Source organism: Quercus suber, unplaced genomic scaffold (assembly GCF_002906115.3).
Source record: "Quercus suber isolate HL8 unplaced genomic scaffold, Cork oak 2.0 scaffold_647, whole genome shotgun sequence".
NCBI classification, from domain to species: domain Eukaryota; kingdom Viridiplantae; phylum Streptophyta; class Magnoliopsida; order Fagales; family Fagaceae; genus Quercus; species Quercus suber.
The window spans coordinates 361,546-373,966 of NW_027070088.1; the positions used below are offsets into that span (position 1 = coordinate 361,546).

At 39.7% G+C, this 12,421-nt stretch overlaps 2 protein-coding genes across 2 annotated transcripts; both read right to left on the reverse strand.

Moving 5' to 3' along the window:
• Positions 1–3,488: 3,488 nt before the first annotated feature.
• On the reverse strand, positions 3,489–4,055 carry LOC111988073 (uncharacterized). The gene has a single exon (XM_024019831.1). The coding sequence runs from the start codon at positions 4,053–4,055 to the stop codon at positions 3,489–3,491; it is 567 nt and encodes a 188-aa protein (XP_023875599.1).
• Positions 4,056–4,145: 90 nt separating this feature from the next.
• Positions 4,146–4,820, reverse strand: LOC111988074 (uncharacterized). Its single transcript, XM_024019832.1, has 2 exons — positions 4,526–4,820; positions 4,146–4,399 (listed from the first exon to the last, which is right to left on the reverse strand). The coding sequence occupies exons 1-2, from the start codon at positions 4,818–4,820 to the stop codon at positions 4,146–4,148; spliced, it is 549 nt and encodes a 182-aa protein (XP_023875600.1).
• Positions 4,821–12,421: the final 7,601 nt, after the last annotated feature.

The window sequence follows — 12,421 nt, forward strand, 5'->3', positions numbered from 1 at the left end:
GCTCTCGTGTCAACGATTATTGTCACTCTGTACGGTCCCTCCCAAGCTTGGGCTAGCTTCCCGGCATTTGTATTCCACATATTTCCCACGACTTTCCTCAACACCAAGTCTCCGGCACTAAATTCTCTAGTCTTCACATCTCGGTTGTAACGCCGGGCAAGTTTTTGTTAATACTCCGCTAGTCGTATAAAGGCAGCTTCTCAGCACTCTTCCAACCAATCCAAACGTCCTACCATTAGTTCTTTGTTTTGGGAGGGATCAAATCCTACAACTCATGCGCTGCATAAGTTTACCTCGGCCAGTATCATGGCCTTTGCCCCATATGTTAAAGAGAACGGAGTCTCCCCTGTGGATCTCCTTGGAGTTGTTCGATAAGCCAATAAGACGTTGGGTAACTCCTCCGCCCATCTTCCCTTCGCACCGTCCAATCTTGTCCTCAACCTGCTAATGATTTCCTTGTTGGTAGCTTCAGCTTGGCCATTGCTCTACGGATATGCCGGAGTGGAATACTTGTTCTTGATGTCAAGATCACCATAAAAAGTGCGAAAAGCTTTACTATCGAATTGCAGTCCGTTATCCGATATCAGCGAGTACGGCACCCCAAATCTTGTAACTATATTTTTTCACACGAACTTCTTGATGTCTACATCCCAGATATTAGCCAAAGCCTCGGCTTTGGCCCATTTCATGAAGTAATCAACTGCCACTATCACAAATTGGCAATTTCCCGTTGCCCAGGGAAACGGACTAGCCCCCATTGCGCAAATGGCCATAGGCTGCCGACGGGATTCAGCTATCCTACCAGCTGATGGATTAGGGGAGCATGCTTCTGGCATCGTTCACATTTATGCACATACTCGACGACAGCCTTCTGCATTTGCGACCACCAAAATCCTTAAGTCATCGCTCGATGCGCTAATGAGTGCCCCCTACATGACTACCACACACTCCGTCATGTAACTTGGCCAAAAGCTCATTTACTTTCTCGGGGTGTAAGCATAAAAGGTATGGTCCCCCAAAAAATCTCCGGTATAACTTGCGCTCTGCTAACAACCAATAACGAGCGGCTACTCAATGAATCTTGTTACCCACTTTCTCATCGCTCAAGACTCAATCTTCGGCCAAAAAGTCAATGATCAGGTCCATCCAACATGGCTTGATTACTGAAATCATAGCAATGTCAACCCTGGCTGTACTAGCGTTATTCGCCACACTAATACTCGGCTCATTTATAAACTCCACTTTGATTAGCCGAGGAACTTCCTCTGTCATTAACGATGCCAACGTAGCTAGGGAGTCAACGTGTCTATTCTGCCAAACTTTACCATGCTGAACTTGGGCCACCTTTACCATGCCGAACTTGTTCACGATTTGCGACTCCCTGCAAGTATCCATTCATTTAAGAATCCCAGGCCTCAAAGTTGCCCTGGACTTGATTAACAACCAGCCAAGAGTCTGAGTAAATTTCAACGTCCTAAGCACCCATGCCTAAAATGGTTCTCAATCCGGCGAGAAATGCCTCATACTTGGCTTCATTATTAGAGGCTTTAAATCCCAATCTGAAAGAATGCCCCAGCCGTATTCCCTCAGGACTAATTATGACAATTCTGGCTCCTACCCCCGTGGCACTTGAAGCGCCGTCCACAAAAACTCTCCATAGGTGATTCTCCACATGATAGACCGTCTTGCCGTCGTTTTTTGGAGAAAACTCCGCAACAAAATTAGCAAGGACCTGGCCTTAACCGAGCTTCGCAGCTTATACCATATGTCAAAGGAACCTAGTCGGGTCCCCCATTTAGCTATCCAGCCCGTGAAGTCTGTTCTCTTTAATAGCGACTACAAAGGATATTTGGTCAGGACAAATACAGTATAAGCCTGAAAGTAATACGGCAGCTTTCTCGTAGCGTGCACTAGGGCTAACACCAGCTTCTCTAAGGTTAGGTACCTTATCTCGGCATCTACCAAGGTTTTGCTGATGTAGTACACTGGTTGCTGCATTCCTTGGTCCCTCAACAGTACAACGCTCACAACATGATCGGATACTGAGAGATACATGAATAAATCTTCTCTAGACTCTGGTGCTACCAACATGGGCACTCGCATCAAATAATCCTCCAAATCTTGAAAGGCTCTGTCACATTCCTCATTCCACTGAAATTCTCTCCATTTCTTTAGAAGTTGATAGAATGGTCGGCAGCGATCAGTGAATTTGGAGATAAATCGATTAAGTGCGGCTAACATCTCGGTCAACATTTGCACCTCTTTCGGATTGCTCAGCGACTTGAGACGATTTACGGCTTCGGTCTGGTCGGGGTTAACCTCTATTCCTTGATTAGTAATCAAATACCCTAGGAATTTACCAGCTCCCACACTGAAAGCACATTTCTCAGCATTCAGGCACAATTTATGTTGCCAAAGCACCTTGAACACTCCCCGAAGGTCTTCCACATGCCGTTCTTCCTATTTACTTTTCACTACCATGTCATCGATGTATACTTCAACAATATGTCCTATTTTATCCTGGAATATCCTCATCATCATCCGTTGGTACGTGACACCGGTATTTTTTAATCCAAATGGCATTACATTATAATGATAATTAGCATCCGAGGAAATGAATGCTGTCTTTTCTCGGTCCTCGAGCGCCAGAGTAATCTGATGATATCCCTGAAAGGCATCCAAGAAGCTCATTTTCGTGTGCCCATACGTCGCGTCCACCAACTGGTCAATCTTCAGCGTAAGGAACAGGTCCTTTGGGCAAGCTCGATTCAAATCTGTGAAATCCACACAAACTCTCCACTTGCCATTCTTCTTTTTCACTACCACGATATTTGCTAGCCATTCTGGGAAGAAGATCTCTCTTATCACCCCGGCCTCCTTCAGCCTTTGAACTTTCAATTTGACTCCCTCAATATGCTCCTTGGCTGCTCTCCTCGGCTTTTGTTTCTTAGGGGTGAATGATGGGCCCACGTTGAGTTTATGGACGATGAACTTGAGGTCCACCCCAGGCACTTCGTACGGACTCCAGGTAAACACATCCATGTTCTATATAAGGAACAACAACATTTCTACCTTATCCTAGTTCTTCATGCTCATTCCTATTTGAAAAAACCTGTCAATGTCTGACAATATTTTAACCTTCATCAGTTTCTCAGCACAACCAGCCCCCACTCCTTCTCAGGGCTCTTGTAATTGCTATAATGATGACTCCTTTGTGGCTTCCTTCTGTTCAGTCTGCTTACCCTTCCAACTAATCGCGGCAACTTGGCATCGCCTAGCCACTTGCTAGCTTCCTCGTACTACGGCAACGCCCTGTTCAATAGGAAATTTAACCTTCATGTGCAATGTAGACGGGACAGCCCCCATTGCATGAATCCACGGCCTTCCCAAGATCGCTGTGCAGGGGGAGAATGAACTGACTACTATAAAGGTTACAATAACCTCCTTATCTTCCAGGCTTACGGGAAGGGAAATTTGTCCCTCGGGAATCACCACCCTTCCATCAAACGAGACCAGCGATGTATCATACTCGTCAAGTCCTGCTTCTTCAACCCGAGCCCATTGAATAGGTCCGGATACATCACGTCAGCCCTGCTTCCCTGGTCTATCATCACCCTTTTTACCAAGAAGCTGCTTACCCAGGCCGTGACTACCAACGCGTTATCATGTGGTTGAATTGTTCCTTCTAAGTCGTCTTCATTGAAAGCAAGGGTCTCCTGAGCATGCTTCGCTTTCTTCTCCTGGGGTTTCTTGTCCAAGGGGTCTTTTGCGGGTACAACAGTCAATACCCCATTTTTGGTCACAGCAGTGCCCCTTGGTGCGGCATGGATCACTTCAATCACTCCCAACAGTGGTGAGGGAGGGTTCCCTCTCTGCTGAACACCTTGCCCCGTGCCCCGATCACCAGGGTTCACTACGAACTCCTTCAAATGTCCTGCTTTTACTAACTGCCCTAGGTGGTCTTTCAATACCTGGCATTGTTCGGTGGTATGCCCCTTATCCTTGTGATAAGTGCAGTACATATTCTGGTTTCTCCGAGAAGGATCACCACCCATTTTGTTCGGCCACCTGAAGTATGGCTCGTTCTTGATTCGGTCTATAATCCTGTGCACTAGTTCTTTAAATGTTATGTTCACCTCCCCCACCTACCACTGTGGCTCATATATCCTTAAATCCTTCCGAGGCCTTAGCTGAAAGCCGCTCTGCCGAGGACGATTTATTAACGGGGCCTTACCCTTATTTTGCAACCTATCATCTACCAGGTGCTTATACTCCTTGATACGCCTCATGAGCTGCCTCATGTCCTTGGAAGGCTTCTTTGTTAGTGACTCCCACAGTTCAGAATCCTCAGGCAACCCCATCCTGAAGGTGCTCGCTGCAATTTTCTCATTGCCCCCACCTATTTCATTATAAAGCTCCCATTACCGGCTGGCATAACTACGAAGGGTCTTCCTAATTCTCATCTTCATCGATAGTAAAGTATCTACTAGTTGAGGCACACGGCTACAAGTTACAAACTGGATACCGAACACTTGGATCAATTTGGCGAAAAAGTTAATGGAACCCTTTCGCAACCCATTAAACCATCTCAGAGCATTCAGGCCGAGGCTCGAAGGAAACACCTTGCACATCAGCGCGTCATTGTGAGAATGCAGAGATATCATGTGGATGTAATGGCTAGCGTGTTCAACCAAGTCCATCTTTCCGTCGTAGATATTGAATGATGGGCGTGTAAATCTGCTCGGCATTGGGGCACGTTCAATGTTGTCTGAGAACGACGACCGAGCAGCTCTGCGTAAGGCACGACTCATTGCGTCCATGGCGGTATTATGGGGTCACCGCTCTTCTGGGGAATCAAAACCCCGATTTGCATATTCCCGTGAACGTGAGCGGTCCCGATGATGGCGGGATCCCTGCGAATGTGAACGGTCCCAGCGATGGTGGGATTCCAGTGAACGGGAACGTTCCTGACGTCGACAGGAACCAGATTGATTGGACCCCGTCCCATGGCGATCTCCCCCTGTACCAGATCTCCTATCTCGGTTGTCTCAGTCTTTTTCTTTGGTGTCTGCCCTCTGCTTCCAACTCCAGATCTCTCACTAACCTGCGTAAGTGTTCAAGCTCCTCATCTCTCTCGTCAAATTGTCTGCGCCCCGAGGCGCCTGATATCGTCTGTTGTGTTTGGTATGACCCTTCCTCTAGGCAGAAACTCTCCTCCTCTTGTTTGTGGTCCCTATCTTCACGTCTCTTTTGCCTCCTCTCTCGCAAAGAAGATCCCCGAGAAGACCCCACAGAACCACTTGCGGCATCGCTCTCCGAACGTCTATCAGACATCTTCCCGAGGTTGAGCCTCCATAAAACTACAACGTTGTAGGAGATTCTCACAGATGGCGCCAATTGTGCGTACCAAAAATGAGGCTATTAGGCCTCACCTCACTTGGGCTCACAACTTATTTGTAGAGTGGGTTTTGGATTTCCTACTATGGGTTGTTCTCGGCACAAAGACTCAATGAAACTCTCTCTCTTCCTCTCTTTCTCTGAATCACCCTTTTCTCTCTGTTCGCTATTTCCTGAGAACCTTTCAACAACCCTTTTCTTCTTCCAACATCTCATATTTATAGCTCTAAATTAGTAGAGATACTATGATTACCTCCCTAGCTAGTGCAATGGGAGGTCCAATATCATCAGCCATAAGTGGATGGTTAGGTGGGAGTGGGATGAGGTGAGAGTAGTCTTGGAACTTGATTCTTACTCCAGCAGGCATGCCCGGCAGTGGTATGCTAATGATGGTGCATTCGAATGTTATTCTTCCTTTATTGTTTGGTAATGGTCCCCTAAGCAAGGATCAAGTGATGAAACCTAGGCTTGCAGTCCATGTGGGCTTAAACTGGGATCTTGGGTAGAAAAAGATTGAGGTCATGGGCCATACTATTGTGTCAGAACTTAAGGCCCAAATGGACCTGGGCACCACGGGGCCGTACAATATAGTAAACTCAATTAGTTTCCATCATCACTTTTATCAAAATGAGTGCACCGTAAAAACACATAAAATTATTTACATGAATTTTCTCTTCAATTTTTCTGTATTATTTACTAAATTGATTAGTTCTACAAACAAAGACAGCTTCTCAAAATCTCACCACGTTCTTGTTAATATGGATTAAGGAATGCTCAGCTTAATTACCAAGTTCTAATTCTTCAACAATGTTCTTAGGTTGTAACTTGTAAGTAAACGTGACCCACGAAAGTAGAGATTGAAACTTTGAAGTGTTCCTTATTGTATGAGAGGGAAATAGAAGGAAATCGTGATGCACGAAGCAGCACGCCCACATGGATTAAATGTTAGTTATTTGGGACAAAATGTTAATAGAGGGACCCGAAATTAGGTAAGAGGAAACAGAATGAGTCTGCATTAATTAAATATGATTTGAACGTTATGTGGTTTATATGCATTGAAAGTTTGAATCTGAGGAAGACACAAATGAAAGCAACAACCAAAGAAAAATGTTAGTTGTTTCTACACGCAGCTGAGTCAAATGGAAAAGTCGAAGAGCACAAAATTTTTCACTTCTTGTCGCAACTGTAATGTGACCGTGTGAAATTGGTAAATAAAAAATGGTTACACATAATCTATCACATTAGAGTTATTACAAAAAACTTATAAAATAATTTGTGATTTTAGAACTAGTCAAGTCAAACTGATTTAAATATTATTTTATGATGATTTTTATTTTTTTGTTTTTATTTTTTTTATATAGTATAGAAATTTTTCTCTAATCTAACTTAAGTATATATATGTGCATGAAGTTTTCTCATGAAAAGTTAAATCCTGACTTTTGTTTTTTTTATTCGATAAATACTTATACTTGTAAAATGACCACCGTATTTACACTCATTTTAAAGTAAATGTTACTTGTTTTTATTGTTATTATCACCAACCCCGGCGTTCCTATCTGACCCAAAAGGAAACAAAATTATTAATAATAATTTGAAATGTACATTTACAGTTTACTACAATTACATGTTGACCACGCTAATCAAAGTTGGTGGGTGCATTAGGTGGGTCCAGTTGCCCAGGTCCATTCTAATTTTCTGCTGGAACTGACATTAATCATCCACGTGAACCTCCCCAAAGTCACCGCCGCTCCAATCGTTTCGGCAACTCTCAAAATCTTCTCTCATTATACACTTTTTTTTTTTAATCTCTTTTAAATATTTTAAAAATAAATCATGTCACTTTCTTTAGGCTGTGTTTCTTTCGTGTAAAATATTTTCTGAAAAATATATATTTTTCGAAAATGCTATTTTCCGGAAAAGGAAAATATTTTTAAATGTTTGGTTGAATTATGAAAATTGTTGTGGAAAATTGAGTTCATGTGTTTGGTTCTATTAGGAAAATAGCTATTTTCCTACCATTTTTTCATTCCAACGACAACAACGCAACAACAACAACAAGATTCCGGCGACAACAACAACAATCAAACTTTAAACAAACAAAAGTCTAGGTCTGGGTCGAACACTTTGGGCTTTGGGTTCGTGGGTCGCCGGCAGAGGCGAGCTCGAGCGGAGGCGAGATCGCGGGCAGAGGCGAGCTCGAGCGGAGGCGAGATCGAGCGAAGGCGACGTGGTGCTTGGTGTGGATCGGAGCTCGGATCGAAGGCGATCGAAGGTCAGATCTAGCGAAGGTGACGCGGTGCTTGGACCGGATCGGACGTCTGAACTTGCTGCTGAGCTTGGAGCTTGGAGCTTTGGTCTGGACCGGATCGGAGTACTGCTGTGTGAGAGAGAGCTTGGAGATGTGTTGCTGTGTGAGAGAGAGCTTGGAGAGTTGAGAGAGTTTTTTTCCGGAAATTGGTTGAAGGTAAAATGGAAGGTGAAATGCATTTCCACCAGATGAGGGCTTATTTTCGGTCAAAGGGTAAATTGATTTCCGTTGACCCAATTTTCCTAGGCAGCCTAACACATCAATTTTACGGAAATTGATTTCCGGAAGTAGTTTGAAGTTGAAACAAACACAGCCTTAATCTCTTTTAGAGACATCCTTCTTTAATCTTTCTTTTTTTTTCTTTTTTCTTTTTTAAGTAGTTAAAATTGATTCTGAATAGTACTTAAGATTTATTGAACTTTGGCAATAAAATTCACTCAAAGATTACTTTTAGTTTTCTTTTAGGTAATGTTGGTTAGAAAGTAAATAGAATGGATAAACTGTTGAAAAATCAAAAGGGTAAACAAGAAAAGAAACAATGAATCAAATAAAAGATAATGGCTTAGAGGCATGAATCAGCATTGTTCTTAGACAATACTTGTCTCCATCATAAGTTTTACTCAATGGTTACTATAAATTTGTCCTTGTGATGCAACTAAGCAAAAAATTGAAAATTCTACTGGCTGTAACATTCAAGAATTCTTATATTAAATGTTAGTTATTTGGGACAAAATGTTAATAGAGGGACCCGAAATTAGGTAAGAGGAAACAGAATGAGTCTGCATTAATTAAATATGATTTGAACGTTATGTGGTTTATATGCATTGAAAGTTTGAATCTGAGGAAGACACAAATGAAAGCAACAACCAAAGAAAAATGTAAGTTGTTTCTCCACGCAGCTGAGTCAAATGGAAAAGTCTAAGAGCACAAAATTTTTCACTTCTTGTCGCAACTGTAATGTGACCGTGTGAAATTGGTAAAGAAAAAAGGTCACACATAATCTATCACATTAGAGTTATTACAAAAAACTTATAAAATAATTTGTAATTTTAGAACTAGTCAAGTCAAACTGATTTAAATATTATTTTATGATGATTTTTATTTTTTTGTTTTTATTTTTTTTATATAGTATAGAAATTTTTCTCTAATCTAATTTAAGTATATATATGTGTGTGAAGTTCCCTCATGAAAAGTTAAATCCCGACTTTTGTTCTTTTTATTTGACAAATACTTATACTTATAGAATGACCACCGTATAAAGTAAATGTTACTTGTTTTTATTGTTATTATCACCGACCCCGGCGTTCCTATCTGACCCAAAAGGAAACAAAATTATTAATAATAATTTGAAATGTACATTTACAGTTTACTACAATTACATGTTGAACACGCTAACCAAAGTTGGTGGGTGCATTAGGTGGGTCCAGTTGCCCAGGTCCATTCTAATTTTCTGCTGGAACTGACATTAATCATCCACGTGAACCTCCCCAAAGTCACCGCCGCTCCAATCGTTTCGGCAACTCTCAAAATCTTCTCTCATTATACACTTTTTTTTTTAATCTCTTTTAAATATTTTAAAAATAAATCATGTCACTTTCTTTAATCTCTTTTAGAGACATCCTTCTTTAATCTTTCTTTTTTTTCTTTTTTCTTTTTTAAGTAGTTAAAATTGATTCTGAATAGTACTTAAAATTTATTGAACTTTGGCAATAAAATTCACTCAAAGATTACTTTTAGTTTTCTTTTAGGTAATGTTGGTTAGAAAGTAAATAGAATGGATAAACTGTTGAAAAATCAAAAGGGTAAACAAGAAAAGAAACAATGAATCAAATAAAAGATAATGGCTTAGAGGCATGAATCAGCATTGTTCTTAGACAATACTTGTCTCCATCATAAGTTTTACTCAATGGTTACTATAAATTTGTCCTTGTGATGCAACTAAGCAAAAAATTGAAAATTCTACTGGCTGTAACATTCAAGAATTCTTAAGAAAAACTTTTATAATATAAAAAGTTATTGAGGTGTGGCCCTTTAATAAGCACCTTTAGAAAGTCACCTTAATTGATTCAAACACACACACCAAAAAAAAAGTTACAAAACCTTAAGGCTCCGCTTGGGAAGAGGGAGTGGAATGGAATGGAAAGGAATAATTTTAGAATATTCTTCCCTTCTCTTATTTGAGAGTTTTAATGGAGGGAATGAAAAGTCCATTCCCTTATTTGGGAGTTTAAGTGGGAGGGAATGGAATGGGTAGGAGGGAACACTCATTCTTTTTTATTCCCTTAAAACCTCAAATTTTCATTCCCTCCGAAATTGGGAGGAATTGGAGGGAATAGAATTAGATTTAATGATTATTTTACTAAAACTCCCAAAATACCCCTATATATTCAACCCTTTATTTTAAAACAGGGGTTTAATAGTAATATTGTCATAAAATGATTCAATTTCATTCCCTCTATGTTGCTCCCAAACAGGATTACTTACATTTCATTCATTTTCATTCATTTCCATTCATTTATTTTAAAACATCCAAACAAGGTTACTTAATTCCATTCCATTCCATTCTTTTCCATTCCTTTCCCTTACTTAAATACATTCAATTCCATTCCATTCCTTTCTATTCCCTTATAATTATCTCGTTCCATTTCATTCCATTCTCTTATGAACTCCTAAACAGAGCCTAACTTTCTAGTCATTTCAAACAACAAAAATTGTATTTTACACCCAAAAAAAAAAAGGGTTTGCTTGAGTGGGCTTTAATGAGCCACCTTTACTGCAATTGTCAATTCGCTAGAGTAACTAGGCTTTGCTTAACCTCTACAATCACTTTGCTCGAGTAGGCTTGTCCCCTCACCAAACGGTACTTCAAAAGGTGCTTTATTTACTATAATTGACACTTCAAAGTTGTTCTATTTGCCAATTAAAAGTTGAACCACATAGCTCTTGGTAGACCCCCACTTGAGTGGCTCACTATATTACAATCTTAAAAAAAAAAAAAATATATATATATATATATATATATATATGCAACATAGACTAGTATAGGAGGACTGAGATTTTCCATGATTTGATAAAGCATAATAAAAAGAAGGAAAGGAAAGGAGGATGGTAGAGATAATCTATCCAAACCCGCAAGAATGGCAATTTGAACCTATTTAAAGGGTATCCGATCCAACTTGGCTCGAATGAGATAAGAATTACTTACGTCATAGAGTATACGAAATGATATGCCAAACAGATTATACATTATAAATAAATAAATACACTTTTGAATTATTAACAGTGGTAAATGAAGTTGTAAATATACACGTAATAGAAGGGCACTTGGACATGTACTAGTCTTCTCTCTATGCCACCTAATGTACTAGGGGATTCTGTTGTTTTTATTCATGCATCTCTCTTCAGATTTATATAAGAAATGCCATTCATTGTAGGGAAAGCAATGAAATATACAACAATTTCAGATTTTCTTAGTTTCCTCTTTGCATAATGCTTAAAGTTATTTCCAAACTTTCTATTGTTATATTTTGCAAATCTCATAAGGGACCTTTTACAATTTTTTCTTCTTGATTTTACTTTCAACCCCATCCGGCACCTTAATATGGACTTTATGCACAATCAAAACTTCAAACAAGCTTAAATTCTGAGTCTTCTGGCCTTTGCTCTCATTGAAAGATACTGACTCTTCAAATAATTTAAGGATAATATGACCATAAATCTGTTTCGAAAGTAACAAAAAATTTACAATAACAATTTTCTTGGGAAAATTCAGAATCTATTCCAGTAAATGGGGGAGGCCCAAATGAGTGGTTGGGAAGTCATGGAACCCATGGCCCTAGAGCTAAGAAGAAATGTCCCCAAATACAGAGAATGAAGTTCAAATAAAATGACAATGACTAAAGTAGAAAGGAATCTATGAATTGTCAGATATTCTCTGGATGTGGCTTATAATAAATACTACTTAAGATTCCTAAAGTAATAAACGAAAGTATAAATAAAAAGGATCACAATGAACATTTTCCATGCAGAAATTCTTATTCCTTCACAGCCAAAAAAAAATGGCATATTGGTGACAAGAATTCAAGAATATAATTGAGCAGCTTTAGCTAGTCTATGCTAGCTATGCGCATCATTATCCATTGCTCAGGTGAGCTAGTTTGTTATATTGGCCTGGTTCACGTACCACAAACACAAAACGTGACCAAAATGATAGGTCATATCCCATGCTAGCTTTCCACTTTCTTGTAGTGCAATAATTATATTCTAATTAAGTCTAAGTTATGATTCATCAAGTTATGTAAATTACTTGTTTCCTAGATTTCAAACCATGAATGTTTTGTTGGTGCTGAAAAGAGATCCCAGCAAGAGGAAGATTCCCAAACTAGAAGTTGTAATTGATGTCATAAGAACTTTTTTTTCACTACCACCATGTAAGGTTGTCATTGTTCTAACTTCCATATGCTCCCTCTCTCTTATGATGTGAAAAATTCCACCATATAGATGCCGTGGTCTTTTAGGTTCTTGCTTGGTTTAAGGATTTAAAACCAAAAGTTTGATGAATAAGTTGCTTGATACGAATTTAAAACAACACCATCATACATATTAAATGCGTACATAAGTTGAATACTATCGACGTTTTTTGTCAACTCTTGAAAAGGGATTATAAGAATATTATTTTGTAGAGTATACAAATTATTCAATATAGTTGGGATATGG